The 25,003-nt window shown below is 42.2% G+C and overlaps 1 protein-coding gene across 1 annotated transcript in view; it reads right to left on the reverse strand.

The window, feature by feature from the left end:
- Positions 1 to 25,003, reverse strand: part of PLCE1 (phospholipase C epsilon 1) — a 308,646-nt gene that overhangs the window by 9,795 nt on the left and 273,848 nt on the right. Inside the window, exons 22-28 of the mRNA XM_057737203.1 lie at positions 23,341 to 23,472; positions 21,931 to 22,221; positions 16,947 to 17,110; positions 15,379 to 15,640; positions 12,979 to 13,097; positions 8,882 to 9,010; positions 7,091 to 7,300 (exon numbers count right to left, since the gene is read on the reverse strand). Coding sequence (XP_057593186.1) covers positions 7,091 to 7,300; positions 8,882 to 9,010; positions 12,979 to 13,097; positions 15,379 to 15,640; positions 16,947 to 17,110; positions 21,931 to 22,221; positions 23,341 to 23,472 — 1,307 coding nt within the window. The remainder of the gene's footprint in view (positions 1 to 7,090; positions 7,301 to 8,881; positions 9,011 to 12,978; positions 13,098 to 15,378; positions 15,641 to 16,946; positions 17,111 to 21,930; positions 22,222 to 23,340; positions 23,473 to 25,003) is intronic.

Below are 25,003 nucleotides of genomic sequence, written 5' to 3' on the forward strand. Positions count from 1 at the left end.
TTCCAATCCAAGAACATGGTATGTCTCCCCGTCTGTTTGTATTGTCTTTGATTTCTTTCATCAGTGTCTTATAGTTTTCTGTATACAGGTCTTTTGCCACTTTGGGCAGGTTTATTCCTAGGTATTTTATTCTTTTTGTTGCAGTGGTAAATGGGAGAGTTTCCTTAATTTCTCTTTCTGCTCTTCCGTTGTTAGTGTATAGGAATGCAAGAGATTTCTGTGCATTAATTTTGTATCCTTCTACTTTACTAAACTCCTCAATTAGTGCTAGCAGTTTTCTGGTAGAATCTTTCAGGTTTTCCATGTATAATATCATGTTATCGGCAAAGAGTGACAATTTTACTTCTTCTTTTCCAATTTGGATTCCTTTTATTTCTTTTTCTTCTCTGATTGCTGTGGCTAAAACTTCCAAAACTATGTTGAATAATAATGGTGAGAGTGGACACCCTTGTCTTGTTCCTGTTCTAAGAGGGAATTCTTTCAGTTTTTCCCCATTGAGAACGATGTTGGCTTTTGGTTTCTCATATATGGCTTTTATTATGTTGAGGTAATTTCCTTCTCTGCCCATTTCTGGAGAGCTTTTATCATAAATGGATGTTGAATTTTGTCAAAAGCTTTTTCTGCATCTATTGAGATGATCATATGGTTTTTATCCTTCAATTTGTTGATATGATGTATCACGTTGATTGATTTGCGTATATTGAAGAATCCTTGCATTCCAGGGACAAACCCCACTTGATCATGGTTCATGATCTTTTTAATGTGCTGTTGGATTCTGTTAGCTAGTATTTGGTTGAGGATTTTTGCATCTATATTCATCAGTGATATTGGCCTGTAATGTTCTTTTTTTGTGATATCTTTGCCTGGTTTTCGTATCAGGGTGATGGTGGCCTTATAGCATGAGTTTGGGAGTGTTCCTCCTTCTGCTATAGTTTGGAAGAGTTTGAGAAGGATAGATGTTAGCTCTTCTCTAAATGTTTGATAGAATTCACCTGTGAAGCCATCTGGCCCTGGGCTTTTGTTTGTTGGGAGATTTTTAATCACAGTCTCAATTACTGTACTTGTGATTGGTCTGTTCATATTTTCTGTTTCTTCCTGGTTCAGTCTTGGAAGATTGTACTTTTCTAAGAATGTATCCATTTCTTCCAGGTTATCCAATTTATTGGCATATAGTTGCTTGTAGTAGTCTCTCATGAATTTCTGCAGTGTCCGTTGTTACTTCTCTTTCATTTCTAATTCTGTTGATTTGTGTCTTCTCCCTTTTTTCCTGATGAGTCTGGCTAATGGTTTGTCAATTTTGTTTAATTTCTCAAACAACCAGCTTTTAGTTTCATTGATCTTTGCAATTCTTTCCTTCCTTTCTTTTTCATTTATTTCTGATCTGATCTTTATGATTTCTTTCCTTCTGCTCACTTTGGGGTTTTTTTTGTTCTTTCTCTAATTGTTTTAGGTGTAAAGGTTAGGTTGTTTATTCAATATTTTTCTTGTTTCTTGAGGTAGGACTGTATTGCTATAAACTTGCCCCTTATAACTGCTTTTGCTGCATCCCATAGGTTTTGGGTTGTTGTGTTTTCATTGTCATTTGTTTCTAGATAGTTTTTGATTTCCTCTTTGATTTCTTTAGTGATTTCTTGGTTGTTTAGTAGCATATTGTTTAGTCTCCATGTGTTTGTATTTTTTACAGTTTTTTTCCTGTAATTGATATCTAGTCTTATGGCACTGTGGTCAGAGAAGATTCCTGACATGATTTCAATTTTCTTGAATTTACTGAGGCTTGATTTGTGACCCAAGATGTGATCTATCCTGGAAAATGTTCCGTGTGCACTTGAAAAGAAAATGTGTTCTTTCGTTTTTGGATGGAATGTCCTATAACTATTAATTAAGTTGAGATGGTCTAATGTGTCACTTAAAGCTTGTGTGTCCTTATTTATTTTCTGTTTGGATGATCTGTCCATTGATGTAAATGGGGTGTTCAAGTCTCCCACTATTATTGTGTTCCTGTCGATGTCCCCTTTTATGGCTGTTAGCATTTGCCTTATGTATTGAGGTGCTCCTATGTTGGGTGCTTAGGTATTTACAGTTGTTATATGTTCTTCTTGGACTGATGCCTTGATCATTATGTAGTGTCCTTCCTTGTCTCTTGTAATAGTCTTTACTTTAAAGTGTAATGTGTCTGATATGAGTATTGCTACTCCAGCTTTCTTTTGACTTCCATTTGCATGGAATATCTTTTTCCATCCCTTTACTTTCAGTCTATATGTGTCCCTTGGTCTGTAGTGGGTTTCTTGTAGGCAGCATATTTAAGGGTCTTGTTTTGTATCCATTCATCCAGTTTGTGTCTTTTGGTTGGAGCCTTTAATCCATTTACATTTAAGGTGATTATTGACATATATGTTCCTATTACCATTTTCTTAAATGTTTTGGGTTTGTTTTTGTAGGTCTTTCCTTCTCTTGTGTTTCCTGCTTAGAAAAGTTCCTTTAGCAATTGTTGTAAGGCTGGTGTGGTGGTGCTGAATTATCTTAAGTTTTGCTTGTCTGTTAAGATTTTGATTTCTCCATCAAACCTGAATGAGGTTCTTGCTGGGTAGAGTATTCTTGGCTGTAGGTTTCTCTCTTTCAGGACTTTCAGTATATCCTGCCAAACCCTTCTGGGCTGCAGAGTTTCTGCAGAAAGATCAGCTGTTATCCTTATGGGTTTTCCCTTATATGTTCTTTGTTGCTTTTCTCTTGCTGCTTTTAATATTTTTTCTTTGTGTTTAATTTTCGTTAGTGTGATTAATATGTGCCTTGGTGTATTTCTCCTTGGGTTTATTCTGTATGGGACTCGGTGCTTCTTGGACTTGATTAATTATTTCCTTTCCCATGTTGGGGAAGTTTTCCACTATAACCTCTTGAAATATTTTCTCAGACCCTTTCTTTTTTTCTTCTTCTTCTGGGATGCCTATGATTCGAATGTTGGTGTACTTAATGTTGTCACCAAGGTCTCTGAGACTGTCTTCTATTCTTTTTATTCTTTTTTCTCTTTCCTGCTCTGTGGCAGTTATTTCCCCTATTCTATCTTCCAACTCACTTATTCGTTCTTCTGCCTCAGTTATTTTGCTGTTTATACCATCTAGAGTATTTTTAATTTCGGTTCTTTTGTTGTCCATTACTGTTTGTTTGCTCTTATTTTCTTCTGAGTCCTTATTAACTGTTTCTTGTATTTTCTCTATTTTGTTGTCAAAATTTTGGATCATCTTTACTATCATTACTCTGAATTCTTTTTCAGGCAGTTTTCCTATTTCCTCTTCATTTATTTGGTCTTGTGGGTTTTTCTCCTGCTCCTTTGCCTGCATGGTGTTTCTTTGTTTTCTCATTTTGTCTAATTTATAGAATCTGCTGTCTCCTTTCCCCATGCTGCCTAGTAGTAATTCCTCTTGTTTCTGCCCTCTGCCCCCTGTGGTGGGGTTTGTCCAGTGTCTTGAGTAGGCTTCCTGGTGGGGGCATCTGGTGTCTGTTTTCCGTTGTGTGGCTCTGTGTCTCTTCTCTCTGATGAGCAGGGCCATGTCAGGTGGTGTGTTTTAGGGTATCTGTGAGGTTAATATGGACTTAGGTAGTCTGTGTGCTGATGGGTGGGTTTGTGTTCCTGTCTTGTTTGTAGTTTGGTGTGAGGTGTCCAGCACTGGCAATTGCAGACAGTTGGACGAAGCTGGGTCTTAGACTCTGATACAGGGCTCCGTGAGAGTTCTCTTCAGTTAATCTTCCCTGTGTCTGAGGACTCTCTAGTAGTCTAGCATTCTGGATTCAGTGCTCCCTCCCCAGAGCCTCCTACTTGATTTCTGATGGAGTAGTCCAGACTTCAGAGGTTGCTTTTCCCAGCAATAAAGGGGTTTAAAAAAGACTGTCCAAGCCCCAGACTAATGGCAGAGTGTTGAGTCAAACAAATAACCAGTTATGTCAGGATCTTTGCAGTCGTTTCTGGTGTCCGAGGTCGTCTGATGATGTTCAGCTGGTTCTCTGTGGGAATTATTTCTTCTTTTGATGTATTCCTGATGCATCTGTGGAGAGGGATGCATCTCACATCCTTCTAGTTCGCCGCCATCTTTCTTCCTCAGCTTATTGATTTTTAAGCCGTTCAGCCACATTAGATAGCCAGTGGGAAACAGCCAGTGGGAAGTTGCTGTATAACAAAGGGAGTTCAACTTGAGGATAGATGATGCCTTAGAGGACTGGGACGGGGAGGGTGGGGGGGAGTCAAGGGAGGGAGGGAATACGGGGATATGTGTATAAAAACAGATGATTGTACTTGGTGTACCCCCCAAAAAATAATAAATAAATAAATAAATTTTTTTTAAAAAGCCACAAATTATGACCATAACAATAATCCTCATTTGCATAATCCTTTATAGTTTACTAAGCATTTTTCTACATATTATCTACATTTTGGCATGAGTCTCATGATAATCTTTTTGAGTCAAGCAGGATAGTTTCTATCATAGCGTTTACAAATTAGGGCTAGAGGTTTACAGAATTCAGATGAGCCATTGAAGGTCATCCATCTAATTTGTGTCAGAGCCAGTTCTGTCTGATTTCAAATCCAGCAGGTGTCAGAGGAGAACATAATGAACACAGGAAGATACCTAACAGCTTGAGAGCCCAGGAGACAAGAAAATTGTACAAAGCAGGCAGGCAAGATCAGAGGTCACAGACAGCAGCTTGGGGACTTTTAATACATAGGCACATGGCTTACATATCTTACTAGTTCCACAAAGTAACTAAATGGAAATACTTATAGCCCAAATCTATCACCTATGCCAGTGTCTGCTTGCATTCAATAAGTGCTGAATTCATTTAGTCAATCAGTAAATTTGTGTGGAGTGTCACTGTGCAGCCTGTAAGCCTAGATACATGAAATATGATTTGTTATCTTTTGAGATATAGTTCAGTCATTTCAAAACTCTCCTCCCAACACAGGCATATAAAGGAGAACTTGCTGTATTCGTCAGAAAATGCTTCCCCTCTAATTTATCCTCCTTTTCTCAAAATGCTTCTGTTCCACCAGCATTTATTAAACATTCATTCCCACTGTCTCTACTGCCTGTTGTTATATACATTATAAATTGCATATGGGGCATCCCTAACCTCCCGGTCCTTCCAACCATGTGATGAAGTCCCATCGCAACTCTCAAGCACGCTGCCCACGTTTCCTCCTGCTGTCTCCCACTGCCTCCCATGGTGCTGCCCATGGAGGAGCCGCAGGGACTGACTCAGCTCCAGCTTGGGCAGTGTGGGGTGGTGGAAAGAACACTGACCTGGAAGCCATAAGACTTGAGTTCTGTCTACTTCTCACCCTGTCGTAATTTAACCTCTCTGAACCTATTTCCTCTGTGTAGAATGGTTTCCATTATGAGATCATTCAAAATAGTGGGTGCTTGAAAGCGTTAAACGCAGTAAGTCATGATGCAAATATATGGCTTAAAAAATTCACTTCTTCACTGAAATTGTCACTCATAGGATACTTTTTTACATGTGATAAAGACAATTAGAAATAGGAAAAAAATTTAGAGAGAAATTAAAGATGGCTTCAAAAGTTCAGCTAAGGACTTCCCTGGTGGTGCAGTGGTTAAGAATCTGCCTGCCAATGTAGGGGTCACAGGTTCGAACCCCAAGATCCCACATGCCGAGGAGCAACTAAGCCTGTGAGCCACAACTACTCAGCCCTGTGAATTACCACAATTACCAAAGCCTGCGTGCCTAGAGCCCGTGCTCTGCAACAAGAGAAGCCACCGCACTGAGAAGCCCGTGCACCACATGAAGAGTAGTGTCTGCTCATCGCAACTAGAGAAAGCCCGCGTGCAGCAATGAAGACCCAACGCAGCCAAAAATAAATAAAATAAACCATTAAAAATTTTTTAAAAATTATTTTAAAAAGTCCAGCTAAGCCCTATATTTTCTCATAAAGCTATTATTATTAGGATCGCTTTTCCTCTGTCTTAGCAATTTGTATGTCTGATGGAGAGAGGACCCTAGGGAGACAATTACATTTCTTTACTTAAAGGAAGTGTCCTTTTATCATGTAAGGCAAGGTTAGGAGGGAAGGCAGTGGCTCTGGTTCCCAAAGGAATGCTGGAGTTCTATAGAGGCTGCAGGCCATGTTCACAGGTAGGTAGAGAGCGAAAAAGTAACACTATCATGCTGAAAATGGGCTCTTTATCGTCTCTACTGTGTCCCAGCAAGCATGGACCAGCAACGGGCATTTTACCAGCCCAGCTCTATTACATGCCCCAAAAGAGGCAGATCATGTGCCTAGAATAGGGCTTGGCACATAATTAGGTGCTCAGTAAATATTTGTTTAATCAAATTGTTGAATTGATTCAACTGCTCCATTATCGACTTTTCATGAGGCATGATTATTTGTGTAATGACCTTATATGTCATCTTAAAAAAACGGCAGTAAGTTAGTCGGCTCCTATCAATTTATTAAAAAAAAAAAAGTGCTCCATCAGCAAACCCCATCAGGAGCCCACCAATCTGGAGTCGACAGGTGGTCATATTGTTTCCTTTATGAGAATGATCACGGGAATATTAGTGAACACAACATAATTTGTTACCAATTCAGACCAAAGCTGAGAGGTTATTCTTTCTTTGTGTGAAGTTATGGAATATTTTCAAAGAAATACTGTTATTTCACATATTAGCACAGAACCTTTTATTAGCTAAAACTTGAACAGGCATTAACGGGAAGGCAACTAACCCTGAAACGCAAAATGCCTACAGGTCTCTCATCGCTCAGTACTGTGACCCTCACAACCACGTCCTCACACATACAGATAAAACACTGGATGCACCGCTGATGACCTGCTTAAGGAATCCTTTGAGTTCCTTCTCCCTTTGTTTCCTAAGGGATGATTTTTAGACTGAATTTCTGTAACTTAGAGTTAACATTCTGAATATGTGCAAAAGAATAAAATCAATTCTCCACACTTACTTAAGAAGAAGAACAACCAAGCTGTAATGATAAGAAATTCTGAATTTGAGGGTAGTGGCTAGTGGTGAGGTGGTGAGTTACATATGAGCTGCTACTATGTAGGCTGCCGCAGGACATACTTACTTCCTGTTGGGTTTTTAAGACGATCCTGCCAACATATCCCTCTTCTGGAAACCAGCTGCTTAAAATCTGCATGATCTCTTCTTCTGGACCAATGACTCTCTGGAACGGCTGTTTCCTGCATTCATTCTTCTCTTTAGATATAAAATATTTTTCTTCCATTAAAAAATAGTCTGTGGCAATAGGTTTGGTGTCTTGATCAGTTATCAGAATCTAAAGAAAAAGCAAAGGCAAATTTAGGCACACCTCTGAAGAGTGGGCAAAAGCTTTAATTCAGAACAATTCTATCTTCACCGGGGTTCAGACAGGTCTGATGTGCAATTTACAAGTGAAACCTACCCTGCAGTGTCACATAACTCTTTTCAGAAGATCTAAGAATTCCCTTAAGTCCAATCCAAAAAGGATTGTTTATGTTCATTCTGGGCAATGGCACAATGTATTCATAATCCCCAGACAGCATAACTATTTTTCCCACTGCTGGAATGAGAGCTCTTACTGAGTTAAAAAATTTAGGTTTTTCAATCTATGAACTTAGCTCTTCGTAATCTTGTAACACAGGACCCAGGGTGAAGAACCTAGTCCAGTTTTTACCAAGATAATCTCCCACTCTTCTGTCTTCTGTTGGCAATACTTAATCATCTTCTAATCTCATCTGATCTAAGTTCCTGGGAATTCTCCTTTCAATAAACTCTTGACAGTGTGCCTAGAGGCCTGTTTTCTTTATTGGCTACTGACCCTGGCAGTTGGAGTGGTTGAGACCAGGCTGGGGAGCCAGACAGACCTGGATGTGAGGTCTGCCTTTAATATTTATTGGCTGTGAGGTGTTAGGCAAGATATTTGACCCTTTGGAGACTCAGTTCCCCTATCTATACAGTGGGAACAGTAAGAGTAGCAACCTCTTAATTCTGTTTCATTTATGACTGAGGCAAAGATCGTTAACCATAACCAGGACACATTAGGAGAACTTAGTAAACACTAGCCATCACGACAGTTTCTCTTACTGATGTATTCTTTCACACTTTTTTCTATTGTCCAGATTACTGACGAAGGCTGAACTTGAAGTGAGTGACCAGAGAAGGCTGCCACCATCCAGCTTGTATTAAGCAAACACCTTTCTCCTCAGGCATTCTGCCCACCACCACCAACCACCCCCCCACCCCCACAATGATGCAATGACCAGAATCATCCGCACTTGGCACTGCTGCATCTCACTCGGAGAAGCAGAATGAACTGGGGATGGGGTGATGGGGGCAGACGATTCTCAGGAAGACTCTGCTCCCTTCACCCCAGCCCTTGGTCTGTGGTTGATGCGGGGCTGTGGATTGTGTGGGGCAAGGCAGCTACTACTACAGGAATAATTCAGGGCATGAAGCTTCCAGGAGCAGATCAGTTGACACTGTTACCTCCGTGAGAGGACCAGCGTCACTCCCTCCCCAGTCCAGCTTTACAGCCTTGTGATTACTCACTTGGAATGACAGTAATGTGCTGCTTTTTATGGGTGGTCCGTGAAAATGTTTCCTTACTTTACATCGTCATAGTTTATAGTGTCTCCAAAACCCCAACAGTGCTTTATGATAGTAGACACCAAAGTTCATGGATTGACTGATTTAAAAAACAACCCCCCCGCCCAATCCCTTGGTAGTAGCTTCTGTTTGATCATCTATGAAATTTGACACTTGAGCTGCCTTCTCTGACTCTAAGTCAATTGTAAAATATTGGGCAAAATGTTAACCTGTGCACAGAGATTCTCGTCAAAGGAGAACTGTATATTGACCACGGGCTCAGGGAACTTACTTGCTGGAGAAGATGCTTTGCCTTGGTGCCTCCATTTATAGAGAAAACAGTGAAGGGCTCTGGACCTGGGACCCCATGTACCGTGACTCTGTAAGTCTGCAGACATTTTCTTTCTTCTGTATTAAACATCTGTCAAGGAAGATCAGATGGTTTCTAATTCTTTACATTCTCATGTTGTCTCTAGGCTACCCTGATACAGAAATGCTAGTTCTTAGAAGTATGTACAGGGACACGTAAATGCAAAACGAGAGCATCCTTTTATAACCAGATGCATCTTTTTGTGGTTGAATAGGCAATGGGGCATCTTCCTTAATAGCTATTAAGAATATTTAGCAGCATACCACCAGAGTGTTAATTTACTTTAAACAACAGTGTCTCTTTCCATCAGAGAGGACTGATGTTATCTGAAATGTGTGTCGGTCCTTACTTATGAACTGACATTCAGCACTGTCTATTGAATTCCATCTCTCTTCAGGGCTCTGCGCTAGAATTCTGGATAAGATGATAAATAAAATATTCTTCGGGAGCTTGCTGTCCAGGCACTCAAATAATTATAATACAAAGAGTATTTCTGTTAGGAAGGGTTGGGGCGGTGTGAAACTCTCAGGTCTTTGAGCAGTTTGTATATTAAGATACATTCATTCATTTAAAATACAAAATCATTGATGGAGAGCTGACAATGAATCAGACATTATGTCTGCCTTGGGGATTCAGGGAGCCATTATCCCTGGTTTTAAGGGATCCCAGGTGAATAGAACACCTAGAAGAGAAAGTAGACAATTGTAAGAAGCTTGGTAAGTTCCTTGGAAACCCAGGTTTGGAGGAAATCAGAGAGCCTCTTGAAAATAGTATCATCTGAACTAATCTTAAAGGCCCAGGGTGACTTAGCAGATAAAGAGTGGGGCAAGAACACCCCGAATATTGGTGCAGCCTGTGTGCAGAGAGTTAGAGGTGGCCTAAAGCAGGGCATTCTGGGAACTTCAATGAATTCGGTGAGGTGATGGAGGGGAAAAGGCTGCCTAAGTGTTTTGTTTAGCATGCACTTTGTCTTTTTTTGGTGTGGGGGAGGAGAGGTTGGCTGTTTTGTTATGCTTGTACAATATGTTTTTATTATTTACTCAGTTTTATGAAGGCATGATTTGCATACCATAAAATGCATGCATTTTAACTGTATGGCTTAGCCTGCACTATATTTTTAAAAAGTTGAAGGAGTTATGCAAATCCAGATGTTCTGATACTCTTGAAAACCAGAAGATCTGGCAAAACAAGCAGCTGGAGCCGAGAGCAGGGTAGCAGCTGCCCTTTTAAATGACCCATGAGGTCTTTGCTTTCCCAGAGTCTCTGCCCAGTCCACACATCACCTTCATCCTGAGAGCAACGGAGAGCTGAGGAAGGTATTTGAACAGAAGAGTGACACGGTCAGATTTGAGTTTTAGATACAACTATCTAAAAGGCCCTAAAGGAGGACATATGGAGGGGGTCAAGCTCAGGGGGAGTGGGACCAGTAAGGACCCCTCCACAAGCCAGGTGACAATGAATGAGAGTTAAGATGGCAGAGGCAGGTAAAAATGAATGGATTTGAAAGATACTAAGGAGACAGACTTATCAAGTCTTACATGGGGCCATGAGAGAGAAGGAGAAGTCCAGGATGATCTTCAGTTACTGTCTTGAGCAATGGAGGGTGATGACTTCCAAGGTCAAAGAACACATATTTACCAAGCAAGGACACTGCTGCCTGGGATATACCAAGGATGGTGTGGTGTGATATAATTAAAAATAGATATTTGGTCTTTGCTCATAGTTCCTGGCACACATCGCCTAGACCCCTTGGAATCTCTGGAGTAATTAGTGTTTTCTGTATGCTAGTAACAGGACTTACAGCTGGAGGTCCCTAGTTGGGTTCAGCATGGGAGCTGGTCATCAGAAAGACCAACTCATGATTAGATGGTTGGAACTTCTGACTTCAGGCGAGGGGAAAGGAGTTGGAGTTTAAGTTAATCACCAACGGCCAATGATTTACTCAATCATGCCTGTGCAAGGAAACTTCCATAAAGCCCCCTAAGAGATGGGATTCTGAGGGCTTCTGGGTTGTTGAACACATGGAGATACTGGGAGGGTGGTGTGTTCAGAGATGGCCTGGAGGCTCTGCTCCTCCTCCCCCATACCTCACGCTATCTATCTCTTCCACTGGCTGTTCCTGAGTTGTATCCTTTATAATAAGCTGGTGATAGTAAGTAAAGCATTTTCCTGAGCCATTCTGTGTCATTCTAGTAAACTACCGGCCCTAAGGAGGGGGTTGTGGGAAACTTCTGAATTTATACCTAGTTGGTCAGAAGTACCAGTGACAACCTGGGACGTGCAGCTGGCATCTGCAGTGGGGACCGTGCTGTGGGACTGAGCCCTGAACGTGTGGGATCTGATGCTCACCCCAGGTAGACAGTGTCAGAGCTGAACTGAACTGTAGGATGCCAAGCTAGCATCAGAGAGTTGGAGAAGTAGTGTCGAGAAGACACCACACATTTGGTGTCAGAAGTGTTGTGAGGAAGAACTGTTGATTCACGGCATGTGTGGGATCTTCAGCTCTAATAGGTATTGAGGGCAACCAACACAGAATCGGACACTAAGCTCTCTGCCTTGCCTTTCCGAAAGCATCCAATTCTTGCTCTTAGGTACCAGGCAGCCCCGTCCCTGTTTCCCTGTCCTCTGCACCAGGCAGAGGCAATACCTCCTCTACGTTGGCCAAAGTGCCATGCTGAACCTCGATCACTCATTGAAGGGAAAAGGAGGAGAACCTAGGAAAACAAGGTGAGGGACAGAGAGAGAGAAGAAACTGTCGAGGTGAGGGAAAGAGAAGCAGAGGAGAAAGCAGGGCTATTCCTAGGTGGAAGCAGCAGTGGCCAAGCCAGCGCCCTTGTGAGTAGAGAAGGTGCCTTTCCAAAGGGTGTTAGGACCACACTGAAGTAAAGACACAGACTTAGAGAATGGACTTGAGGATGGGGGGTGGGGGGGGCATTAACATAGATACACTACGAAATGTAAAACAGATAGCTAGTGGGAAGCTGCTGTGTAACACAGGGAGATCAACTTGATTGGTGATTACACAGAGGGGTGGGATAGGGAGGGTAGGAGGCAGGCTCAAGAGGGAGAGGATATGGGCATATATGTATAAATACAGCTGATTCACTTTGTTGTACACACGAAATTGGCAAAACAGTGTAAAGCAATTATATTGCAATAAAGGCTGGGAAAAAAAAGACTGATGAAACTGTGAATCAATTATTAAACGTGTAAACAGGCAATCGATGGACACCCTTCTAAATGAATTTTTAAAGAGCAAGTATAGTGGAATCAACCAGTTAATGAAAGCAGAGTTCCTGTTTAAATAAACAACCCTGCATTACTGGGGTGAGCGCTAGTCCAATGGTTCTCGAACTTCAATGGATGGACCCTACCTGGGGAGCTTGTTAAACCACAGCTTCTGCAGTGGCAGCCATTCTTGAGGTGTTCCTCTCCCACTCCCGAGAGCACGGTGCGGTCTCCCCAGGTGCCGGGGGAATGCTATGCTTGCACCGCTCTGTGTCTCCAGCAGCGTATGGCTGCTCACCCGAACCTGCTCGCCTGTGACATCTGCCCCTGGACTGCTGAAGAAGCAAAGGATTTTCCTGGTCTGACCTAAACTTTCTAGAAATATCAAGATGCTTCCTAGCAGGCTTTGTGTAATTAGCCTTTCCCCCCTGTTGTTATTTTTGGCTCACTTCCCTGGCAGGCACTATAACGTATTTGTTTAGAGTATGGGCTTTGGCACTAGATGAACTTGGGTTTATAGCAGTGGGACCTCAGGTGTACTCAGCTCTTACCTTCCTTTGTAACATGGAGAGGATACTAATAGTTATTTCATGAAGTTATTGAGAGGATTAAGTGAGTTAGTATATATGTAAGGTGCTTAGAAAGTGTCAAGGGTCAGCCATTATTGTTATTATTACTTCCGTAGCTACCTAATCAATAACTCAAACGGACCACATTCCTGGACCAAAAGAAAGCCTGCCTTCAGCATAGCAATCCCTACAAAGAAGCTGAGTGAAATAGAACTTAATTACCAAAGAGGCCGGCATAATATTGCCAGAGGAATTTTCTTCCATCCTCCTGCTGTTTATGAATAAACTAGAGATTTCCAAGACTTCACTGTGGAGGTTTCGCAGCTGAAGATGTCGATATCCTGGAATAATGCAGAATTGGGAAAAGCTTGTTAGCCACGCACTGCAGAGGTCTACAAAGAAGACCCTCCAGGGAGGCCAGTAAACGACAGGGAGAAATGAGACCTTAAGATGGGCAGGGGTGACAACTGACACCTTTTCCTCAGGAGAGTGCTGCCCCTGGGGACAGTTTGGGGCCACCTAGTGGTAGTTAACTTGTCCAAGGACTGTTTTTAACTTAAACTCAAACTGAAAACTTTAGGGACTTCCCTGGTGGCTCAGTGGTTAAGAATCCGCCTGCCAATGCAGGGGACACAGGTTCAATCCCGGGAAGATCCTACGTGCCGTGGAGCAACTAAGCCTGTGAGCCACAACTACTGAGCTTGTGCTCTAGAGCCCACGAGCCACAACGACTGAGCTCACATGCTGCAACTACTGAAGCCCACACGCCTAGAGCCCGTGCTCTGCAATGAAGAGTAGCCCCCGCTTGCCACAACTAGAGAAAGCCCATACACAGCAACGAAGACCCAACCCAGCCAATAAATAAATTAATTAAAAAAAACCCAAAAACTTTAAACTCAAACCAAATATAGAAGGAAAACCTGATCATTTTTTTTAATCAAGTCAACTATAGTTCTACAAATATTCCACTTTAGAACAGCTTTAGTGATAATAAAGTATTCCAACAATAGGGAGTTGGTTAGATAAGTTATGGTGTGTATTTGTACAAGTATAAAATGGAATAATATGCAGCTCTTAAAAGTGGTAATGAAGATGTATAGCTAGTAACCTGCAAAGTTGTTCACTACATATGTTAGTAAGTGAACACCAGTAAGTGGCAAAGCACGAAGATTAGTAGGAAGCTTACTTGTTCAAAATACATACTGTACACTAATATGTGTATATATGGGTAGAGAAGTAAAGCCTGCAAAAGATATATACCAAAAGTAACTATTTTGAAGAGATAGAAAAATGGATAATTTTTAAAAGTTGTTTTTGCTTCTCTGTACTTTGTCATATTTCTGTAATAACTGTTATGAACTGAATGGTGTCCTCCTAAAATTTATATGTTGAAGCCCTATCTCCTAGTACCTCAGAATGCAACTGTATCTGGAGATAGGGTCTTTAAAGAGGTGATGGGGTTAAAATGAGTCATTAGGGTGGGTCCTAATCCAATATGACCAGCGTCCTTATAAGAAGAGGAGATTGGAAGGCAGACACGAAGAGACACCAGATGCTGTGCACACAGACCAAGGGATGGCCCTGTGAGGACACAAGAAGGCGGCCATCTGCAAGCCAAGGAGAGAGGCCTCAGAAGAAAGCAAACTTTCTGAAATCTTGATCTTGGGCTTCTAGCCTCCAAAACTGACAAAATAAACCTCTGTTGTATAAGCCACCCAGTCTGTGGTATTTTGTTATGCAGGTCTAGCAGACCAATACAGTGACCACGCACTACTTGCACAATGGAGAAAAGAAACAGGAAAAAACCAAGAAGTATGAGACTCTAGCATGCTGGTGGAGCTCAGAGGCTGGCAGTTTTGAGTGTGGTTGTGGAAGGAAGTTTGTACTAGAACCCTGGTACTCAAAGACTAGCAGGGTCAGCATCCCTGGAGCTTGTAAGAAAGGCAGAATCTCAAGCCCCAGACCCACTGCATCAGGATCTGCATTTTATTACCAAGAGCCCAGGTGCCTTAACTGCACATCAAAGTTTGAGAAGCAGTGCACATTCTGGACAAGTGCAACAAGCTGGTGTTTCCCCTGAGGGTCAGGGCAGAGCCCACACAACAAGCCAACACCTTTGTCCTTTGCTCAGAATTCTCCACCTTCCCTGCTCTGCACCCAAACCCACCCCTGGCTTTCCACCCTGGACTCCCACCAGGCACCAACTCCAGCCTTGACCCACTGATGCCACTAGCACACCCCAACCCTCCCTGTTCTCAGTTTCCTCTCCTCACGTCAATCCCTGCTTTAAACATGCCAGGGGAGCGGTGGGTGCTTTTGGGGAGGGAGGGATGTATGGGGACAGGAGCACAACGACCGCCCCTTCCGACATCAGCAGTGGGAGAGGCTGCACTTTATAAGAGACATGGTCAATAACTGTGGATTTTAGAATAATGTAAAAGAAAAACGTCTTTTGAGACATGCTCAGTGTTCAGACTTGCATTATTTGCTTCTGCCTCTTATTTTAACTTTTTAATATGAAAATTTCAAACATACACAAAAATAGAGAGAAGCGTGTAATGAACTCCAGGGCATCCATCACTCAGCTACTATGATTATGAACTTTTGACAATTTGATTCTACCTCGCTTTAGAGCCTTGAGGGGGATGATTCTCTGAGCGGTTACCACCGAGCTGTTGTTCTCCACGACGGCAAAACGAAGAAACAGGAGATCTTCAAAGTGAACCCGAAAGAGGAACTGTTCATTCCAAATGGGGTTCAGAGTATTGCGGTGAATGGGCTTCGTGCGGAAGTGGCAGCTGTCCAGGGCCATGCCAAGGACGTCGACCTCGATACATGGGCTTCCCGTGCTGTTACTCGGACACACGTTCTGCCCAGAGACAATCTGAGGGGGAAAAAGGATCAAAGTCACTGAAGATGCAGAAGAGACAGAGGTGTCACCTCTGAGCCTCATCACTTCCCTCCACAAAGAAAGACAAAGAACCCTTCTGGAATGGACCAGGAAAATGATTAATAAAGCTGCTAGAAAAGGGGAAGTTATCATAATCAGGTAACTGCGTGACTGGGATCATGGGCAAGTCTGTTTTGTCAACAGCATTCACCTAACTATAACCTTTCAACTGTCAACATGTTCAAATATCTTCAAAAACCATGCAATTAAGATGAAATTAAGTTTGTCAAGAAGTTGGGAAAAAAGAAGACCTTATATATGAAACCACAAACGTGTTATTAACATTCTGTTCAAAGTGTTTTAGGTATATCTTTTACAACTTCAGAATCTTTTTCTTGAATAGTTAAGTTCTGGAGCAAGTCACAGGGAATGTTGTTAAAAATTCATAGCCTTCTGTCAACATGAAGCTATACTCAAGTCTCGTGAAAATGGTCACACGGAAAAGGAGCTACAGCTCTACTGTCTTAGGGAAAGAGAAAAAGCAGTTTGGTGGCAGCAAAATCTCTGAGTTGGGATCTGCCAAGGTTTTGAGGTGTTGTGAGCAGAGGCTGCTTGGCAGTCCTCTTTTGGAGAGAAACAGACAAGATCTAGAGATGGACAGAGGGATAACTTCATCGCTCCCTATCTTTTCTATCACCCATTCAGTGTTTGTTTTTGATTTATTTTATTTATTTATTTTTTCTCAGCTAGGAAGGAGCGAGAGTAGTTGGAAATAAAATTGTGTAATGAGCTACCAGGACTCGTGTTAAGGGCAGTCTGTGGAGTTTTGACAATTAGTTAATTAGGCAATAAAAGGAATAAGGAAAGGCCAGGAAAGACAAAGGTCAAACTGTAAGGAGGAAAGATATTTGACTGATTTGTATACTGATGCCTGTTTTACCTTTTGTAAGAGCTTATTAGAGTTTAAGATGACCTGCTCTAAGAAGGAGCTCAGCTTTTATGGGATGCACTGATTGTTATGATTCTGAGGGCCCTGGAAGACAGAATTACCATCGTCAGTATGGAGGTGGTAGCAGAGAGCTCAACTCCACCTACTGGGCTCTGGCAAACAGAGCGCCTGGTGACTGCATACCTAAACCTCAGCCGCTGCTTTCTGAGAAGTAAAGAAATTCTTTGGGGAACTAAATCTGCACCAACAGAATTGTGACATTTACAATGCTTTGAATTCAAAAGCAGTTCATATTCAGGAGGGCTTAAACACCTTCCTATATTATGTTGGGACCATGGGGGCTGGACTCACAGTTAAAGAATAGACGGCAGGCTCCATGTTGTCCAGGTCTCTCTCCAAGGGAGAAAACTTCTGATACATGGGACAGTTCTTTTCCCACTGAACTGGGGGTTTCAGAACATAACCGCAGCCACCATTGGCCTCAAACATGGCGGCATTTAAATGTAAAGGGAGATCTGCAAAATAATCAACATCACTTGTTACTTTGTCGCTTAAGTGTCATCTTACAAATTGACTTGAACGATTTTCCCTAAGCTTAAGCATCCACTCACTCCATAGATTAAGTGCCTATCATGTGCCAGCTCGTGTTAGGCACCAGAGATACAGCAGGAAATAAGACACTGAATCCCTGTCTTCATGGAGCTCACTGTCTACGGGATACACCCCGTGTTCTCACTCTAACTTAGGAGCCGCTTAAAAAGTCCTGCCACTTAAAAAATCCTTTTGCAAATTAAAATTTACAATATCCTTCCCAAAAATGAACTTTGAAATACCTCATTTTATACTGAATTTTAGAAAGGCATAATGGCATTTTCTTATCCCCAAACACCGAACCCTGCAGTCAACTGTACGACCCATTCTTTCAAACGTAAGATAAAATCTTAAGAATCCAAGAAAGACCAGGAAAAGAGCCAGCAAAACATATCTTTTCCTTGAAATCTCAATTTCAACTCATAAATTGCAGTATTTCTACCTCTATTTTTAAATTGTAGTTAAATATGAAAAAAATCATTATCACATGTGACTCACATTATGTCCACAATCCCCTCAATAATACACTCTGGGAACCCTCAAAACAGCTTCCAGTCTCCTGTGGCCAAATTTTATTTGGCAGAGTTGTCTGATGAATGGTTGGATCCCTGCACTGTGTTGGGGCTCTTACACCTCAAATGCTCATTTGATCGCACAAGTCTGTAAGAAGAGTTGCATTCCGAAGGAGCAAAAAGTTTATGGGACACACCTGACAAGTGTTCCCTCTGATAAATTCCTCCCACGTGCAGAATGAACTCTGACACAGGGACCAGCATCAAGGAAAGGTGTGGTAAGTAAACGCCACAGAGCAATGAGAAGCTGGCCCCTCCTCATCTCCTGTGTAAAATTTTTCTCCATACGTGGGGTTGGCCGGGATCGTGTGCAGGAATTTCTGGGGTCAGATGTCTTAGACACATATCAAAGCTCCTTAGGCCTCCATCTTCTTATCTATAAAATTAGTGCACTGGACCCCGTCTCCCAGGTCCCTTCCAGTCCCAATGTGACTGATTCACTGAGGCCAATTGTCTTGCCTGCAGTAGGAGAAAATTCTCTTCTCAGGCTACTCTATGACAGAGGAACGCAGATGTGGGTGAGGATGGTTCAAAAAGTGAAGCAAAGTAGCTCATGAAGAATAGGTATGTATGAAATGGATACATAGAATATTGCTAAGAAAATGACAGCAGCTCACACTTATGCACTCTTACTATGTATCTATCAAACCCCTTCTAAGAACCTGTACATATTAGTGCCTCTCAATAACCCATGAGGTAGATTCTTTTAACTTTTTCATTTTTATAGATGAGAAAAAGCCCAAGGCACATAGCTGGTAAGAGGTGAATGTTAAGGTTCAAACTCAGTCCGCCTGCCCCACAGTTCCTAATCTTAACGGCAGAGCCATATAATGTACAACTCACGGAGGCGTCAGAAATGTAAGTGAGATCACGCGCAAAAATCCCTACCCCAGCATTTGGCACATAAAAGATGCTCAATAAACAGCAGTATTAGATTATGTTTATGATGTCAACACTCATTTGGGTTTGAAGTCTGACTTCTTTAGCACTATCTATCTTCGTAGCTTTCCAAATCTTCAAAGCACTTTTTCTTATCTAAAATCTCATTTGGTGATTTGGTATGTAAAACAGATCCACGTGGAGCTGCCCAGTTTGGAATAAAGGTAGGACCTTAAATCTAGCCCTCCTACTGTCCCCTAGGGTGGTCCCAGAACTTCATCTAGGGCTATAGTTTCAAAACCTCTGTTTTAACCAAGTGAAAGAATGTGCATGGATCTATGTAAGCCCATCACCCCTCCCAGTCAGTGCATGGGATGGCAGATCAAGCACATCCTCACCTTTAGGTCCTTTCATTCCTTAAAAAACCTGTATTAAGTGGACACCATTCTCATAATCCTTATCCCTATATCTGGGGATGGAAAGGTCATCAGAAAGGGTGTGACGATCCGTCAGGAAAGCATAATAAATATTAACAGAAGTTTTTCTTTTGACTGGGGCTGCATTTCTACATACGTGTAGGTCTTGGGACATGAGGAAAGAATCATTCTGCCCCAGATGGAAAGAACTTTGAGGGGCTGTTGCCTGCAATAACCAGGGTCTGCCTACCAGGCTCAAGTCAGTTTCCAAATTTAAGAGTTGGTTTTATTGAGCGTAGACCTGGGCTACTACTGGTTCCAGGTCACTGCAGACCCTCCTCGGAGTTGCTGGAGCCATTAGAAATCCTGGGAAGAGGTGACCCTAAGTCCCCGGACACCTCTTTGGGGGACCAGCGTCCCCTCAAATTCAGGAAATGTAATGCAGATGACCCACGGAACATATCGGGAGGTTAGAGGGGCACTGGGAGGGATTTCTTTGTTATTTGGTTGGGGTGCTTCAAGGAAAATCAAGCACGCCCTAACCCAGGAATTCTTTTACGAAAATTAAAAAATAGAGATTCCAATGTTGACTCTTGTCTATTTGGACTTGAAATTCACATAGCAATACCTAGAAGGGATCTGGGCCAAAAATCAAGAACTATAGGTTCAGACTGCAGTGGAGCTCATCGAGACAATTTGTTAGCTCAGTGCAACATGCATTTATTGAGCACCTACTGTGTGCAAGGGATTGACCGGGCTCTACCCCCAGTGTGCGGGAAGGAAGGTCATTTTTGCAGATGGACACACTGAAACTGCATGTCCAGCGTGAGAGATGTTTAATCATTGCTCTTGCTGCATTGAATCAAGAGAGGTTCTATGGCAGCATCCCCTCCTGGGCTTGAAGATTATGTAGAGAAACTTGAGGATGAACACAGCCTCCTGCCTCTCCCAAGTGGAACAGCTGGAACATGCACTCCCAGCTTGATTTGGGCAAGAGGCAGAGCCTTCAAGGGGGATTGAAGCCAAGCTGCAGCCTCAGTGTGTGCTTCCAGACCTCGGGGAGGCCCAAGGAGGGGCCACACCCATGTCCCTTTCAGTTGTGGCTCCCTCTGCCATCAGTGGAGCCAGTGTGTCTGCACCAGCCTCGGCACTTTGGGAGAAAGGACACATCCCAAACCAAGTGCGTTTCTATTTCCTTAAGAAAGCCATTTTGCTAGTTATTTCAGTTCACTTAAAATATTTCAGTATCATCTCAACCAAGGGCGCCTGTGGACAAGAGGCTATGGACAGGGCCAGAGATATAAACCCACAAGCCACTTGGGACAGACTGAAGAGAAATTTTTACAGCTTTGAAAATACTTCACTATTATTTCCACTTGCGAGTCCAAATCATTCTGTTTTCATAACTTATCAAAGGCACTTAATGATAGCTAATGTTTGTGGAATGCTGTCTGTGCTCCAGGCACTATGCTAAGTATGGTATTTCACCTGCATTATCTTACTCAATTTCAATTTAAAGAATTGCTGTATAACAAAGGCAAGAAAACATGACTGATGTCTCTAACCAGGATCAGCCACAAATGGGCTCTGGTGGCGCCAGTGCCAGGTGGCTAGCTGGTCCCAGAGCTACAGCTGTGGTTTGACCTTGGCTGCAGACAAGGCTAAGCTGTGGTCCATGGTCAGCACGGTTGGTTAGGATCTGATTCAGTTCACGTGAGAGGAAGGAGAAGGGTGCTTGACTGCTCAAAGAGAAGACTCTGGTTTTAAAATAAGCTAGGAAGTTCCTTACCTGCTCTTCCTTCATCTGCTGTAGCTCCCCACCTCACCCCACGTCTAAGTGGAACCAAAACACTGTATTCTCTAAACTCCTAGAGTCTTTGAATTTATTATTACAAGTCATTCTGTGACCTTGAGCAACTTAATGCTCTATGTCTTGGTTTGTTCATCTGAGAAATGGGGATCATAAAGGTACCCACTTCTTAGGATGGTTTCAAAGATTAAATGAGGAAATAGCGGTCAAGAATTGAGATGGTGGGACTTCCCTGGTGGTCCAGTGGCTAAGACTCTGTGCTCCCAGTGCAGGGGCCCCAAATTCGATCCCTGATCAGGGAACAAGATCCCACATGCATGCCACAACTAAGAGTCCGCTTGCCGCAACGGAGATCCCGCATGCCACAACTAAGATCTGGCGCAGCCAAATAAATAGATAAATAAATATTAAAAAAAAAAAAAAAAGCATTGAGATGGTGCTTGGTGCACAGAACATGCCATAAAAGGTAGCTTGTACTCTGGAGTTTTCGGCCTCATCTGTTATCCTAGGACCATGGAGAAGCACAAACACTACTTTCTCGGTGCATGTCATTCACAGACTTGCTTCCTTTGTGTCAGCGGCTCTTAGAGCACTGACCGTTAATCTCCATTTCACTCTCAAAGGGGTGAGAAGCTAAATGGTATTAACTTGCACAGTGTCTTGAGAGACCCTACTTTTTCACTGTAAGAACAAGAGATTAGCAAGACAGTTAGTAACGGGTGTTTGGAAATCTCTACTCTAACAGATCTTTAAAAATGAACTGTCCGCAGCCCTATCAAGAGCAGTCTTATGTTTAAAAAATGCTTAGAAAGGGGGCAAGACCAGGAGACTAGTAGGGGCTCCTTGAAGATTCTTTTCTATCACCTTAACTCTGGAAAGTCAAGGGCACGATTCAGTATCTAATTCGCTTCTGTTCTCTGTCATCTGTATTTTTACCCTCACACAGGCCCCAGCTGGGAATCTTGCCCCCTTTAAAACATGTTTTTTGTATAACTACGTTTGCTGAGATATAAGAGGCCAAGGAGCAAGGGGAGGAGGCACCCCTCCGGGTAAAGCAGGCCCATTACCATCTGTCTGGTAGTTGAGTGCCACGAGCTGTATCCCATGGAGCCAGAACAGGAGGGGGTTGGGGTTGGATGAGTCGATGCGGGTGGCAGCCGGGTACGTCCTCAGCAGCTGGCAGGCGGTGTGCTGGATCAGTTTCTGAGAATACCTGCGACACAGACGTTTGGCGGCATTTTCATTCAGCGAGGAGATATGGTAGCATTTGGGAGTTCTAATGATAGCGCTGAGGGACGTGGTTGGGTTGACGGAGGAAGGAGAGTCCTCCCAGGCCTGTCGCATTCCTTCACAGGAACCTAAACCCCCCAAAGATTAGCCTCAGATTAGTGCAGAAAACTTTAAATATTTTAGAAAGAGAAACCTGAACAACATCCCAGGAAGCAATCACAACACATCACACATCGGGATACATCTTGAGTGTTATTTGTGAGTTAGTCCACCACCTTGAGATGAAATGATAGCTATTGAGGGTGCGCCTTTCTACTTGCTAAATGGGATGCTACCCATCCACAAGTCAATAAAGCCAATTAGAGCTTCCAAAAAAAAAAAAAAAAAAAAGGATTGCTATTGAGTTTTAAAATGACTGTAACAATAACAGTTTAAATTAAAAGCTTGAAAGTCCTATGCCCCAGTACCCCATCTGTCCTGTGGATATATTTGCACAAATACACAACAATGTATGTGCAAGGATGTTCACTCTAGCAGTGTTTTTTATAGCGGGGGGGGGGGGGGGGAAGCAACAAAAAACCTGTAAAGCAACCCAAAAGTTCTACCAGTGAGAAAGCGGTTAAGTAAATGACAGCCTATCCACGCAACAGAATACCATAGGCATTAAAGAGGCTAAGGTAGATTATATGCACAGAAAGCTATGTGAAAAGTTATAGCAAGTATAAAAGTTATACAAGTTATGTTCAGTTATATCCCATTTGGATTATCTTAAAAAGGATCTTATTTTTCTTGAACTAAACACAATAAACTTAACTGGTTACCTCTGGGGAATAGAACTGGGACTCTGAGAGTGGAAAGAAACTTTAATAATACTCTGTACTGTTTGAGTTTTTTAACTATGAGAATTTATTACTTTGACAATAAAGAGTAATTAGAAATAAAATGGATATATCTTCTGGAGTTATAATGCTGAAGAGTCAGTTCCAAGAACCACTAGGTTTCAAGGTAGCTCTAATTTTTACTTTTGAGGCAAACATTACTGTTAGAACATCTTCAGTGAAATGCTATTTTTTAGGAAGTTAAGAGGGTAATTTCACAATTTAAAAAATATTTATACCACATTTAGATAATATGAACATTCATGAAAATAAAAAATGATTTAAAAAGTTCCAGGGAAGTGCTTAGTGAAATATCGGAATCCTCCAGCATGCAGAATCAAGCAAAGTATTGTCAGAAGGTGACTTTACTTTTTCCAGATGTTTTGTTAAATGACGCTGTCTCCCCAGGGCTCATTCTGCCCGGATTGTTGCCAAAAATGGACTTCCTGCTTTTCCTTTCTTTTCCTCTGCTAGAGCCAGATGCATTTAGAGTTGATAGGCCTGTTCCCATAAAATGAAAATAAATAAGCCAAAAACTACAAGCAAGGGAACTCAACATTTTCCATCCCTATTAATGTTTATTTTGAAGTCCTGCTACTCCCTTGTAACCCAGTACAGAAGACCTACTAGCATTTTTAACACCGTTAGAATAATAGCATTGCAGGCAATGATAGCAAAGTTTTTATCTCTGTAGGCACATGTGACGAGACCTGCATGATTATTACAGAATGACCACAAAATCACACCCACACCCATTTGATTCTGCACCAGAAAGATTTTGAAAAATTACGTGAAAAGAAAGTGCTTCAGGACCTAATCACATAGTTTGGAGAGATGAAAGAATGGCCAAGAGCCTGAGCTGTAGCGTCATAACTGTCTAGGATCAATTCCTGCCCGTATGAGCTTTTTTTTTTTTTTAAGCTCTTTATTGGAATATAATTGCTTTACACTCTTGTACCAGCTTTTGAGGTACACCAAAGTGCATCAGCTGTATTTATACATATATCCCTATATCCCTTCCCTCCCGCGATTCCCTCCCACCCTCCCTGTTCTGGCCCTCTAAGGCATCACCCATCATCAAGTTGATCTCCCTTTGTTATACAGCAACTTCCCACTAGCTATCTATTTTACAGTTGGTAGTGTATCTATGTCTATGCTACTCTCTCATTTTGTCCCAGCTTCCCCCTCACCCCCCGCCCCCCCAAGCCCATGTCCTCCAGTCCATTCTCTGCATCTGCATCCTTATTCTTGCCCTGTCACTGGGTTTATCAGTACCATTTTTTTTTTAGATTCTGTATATATGAGTTAGCATACAGTATTTGTTTTTCTCTTTCTGGCTTACTTCACTCTGTATGACAGACTCTAGGTCTATCCACCTCATTACATATAGCTCCATTTCATTCCTTTTTATGGCTGAGTAATATTCCATTGTATATATGTGCCACATCTTCTTTATCCATTCATCTGTTGATGGGTATTTAGGTTGCTTCCATGTCCTGGCTATTGTAAATAGTGCTGCAATCCACTACTGGGCATATACCCAGAGAAAACCATAATCCAAAAAGAAACATGTACCATAATGTTCATTGCAGCACTGTTTACAAGCTGTATGAGCTTTGACTTAACATCTACCTTCTAGAGTCCTCAGTTTTCTTATCTACAAAATGGGTGCAATGATAGGAACTCACAGGGTTAATCTGAGGATTAAATGGGAAACAGATTATGATGGTAATCATGTTTTATGGCTTCTCTTTCTCACTCCTGGTCCCACCACTCCCTGGATCCTTCCTGCCCGGTGCACAGCGGGAACTTCACAGATATTTGCTGAATGAGGAAATAAATGCACACCGTGCAGACTTGGCTCCAGGGCAGGAAGCGTAATTTAAAGGCACCAATGAAACCAGAGTTGCTTCCAAACTGTTCCCACTTCTACAATTGTACCATTAGAGAGTAATTCCTTCAGCTGACATTCAGGAGGGCTACTTTGAGATGAAAATGTATCTTCCAAGACCATCATCAGAGAAGACAGGAT

This window comes from Hippopotamus amphibius, chromosome 5, assembly GCF_030028045.1.
Source record: "Hippopotamus amphibius kiboko isolate mHipAmp2 chromosome 5, mHipAmp2.hap2, whole genome shotgun sequence".
Classification (NCBI taxonomy): Eukaryota; Metazoa; Chordata; class Mammalia; order Artiodactyla; family Hippopotamidae; genus Hippopotamus; species Hippopotamus amphibius.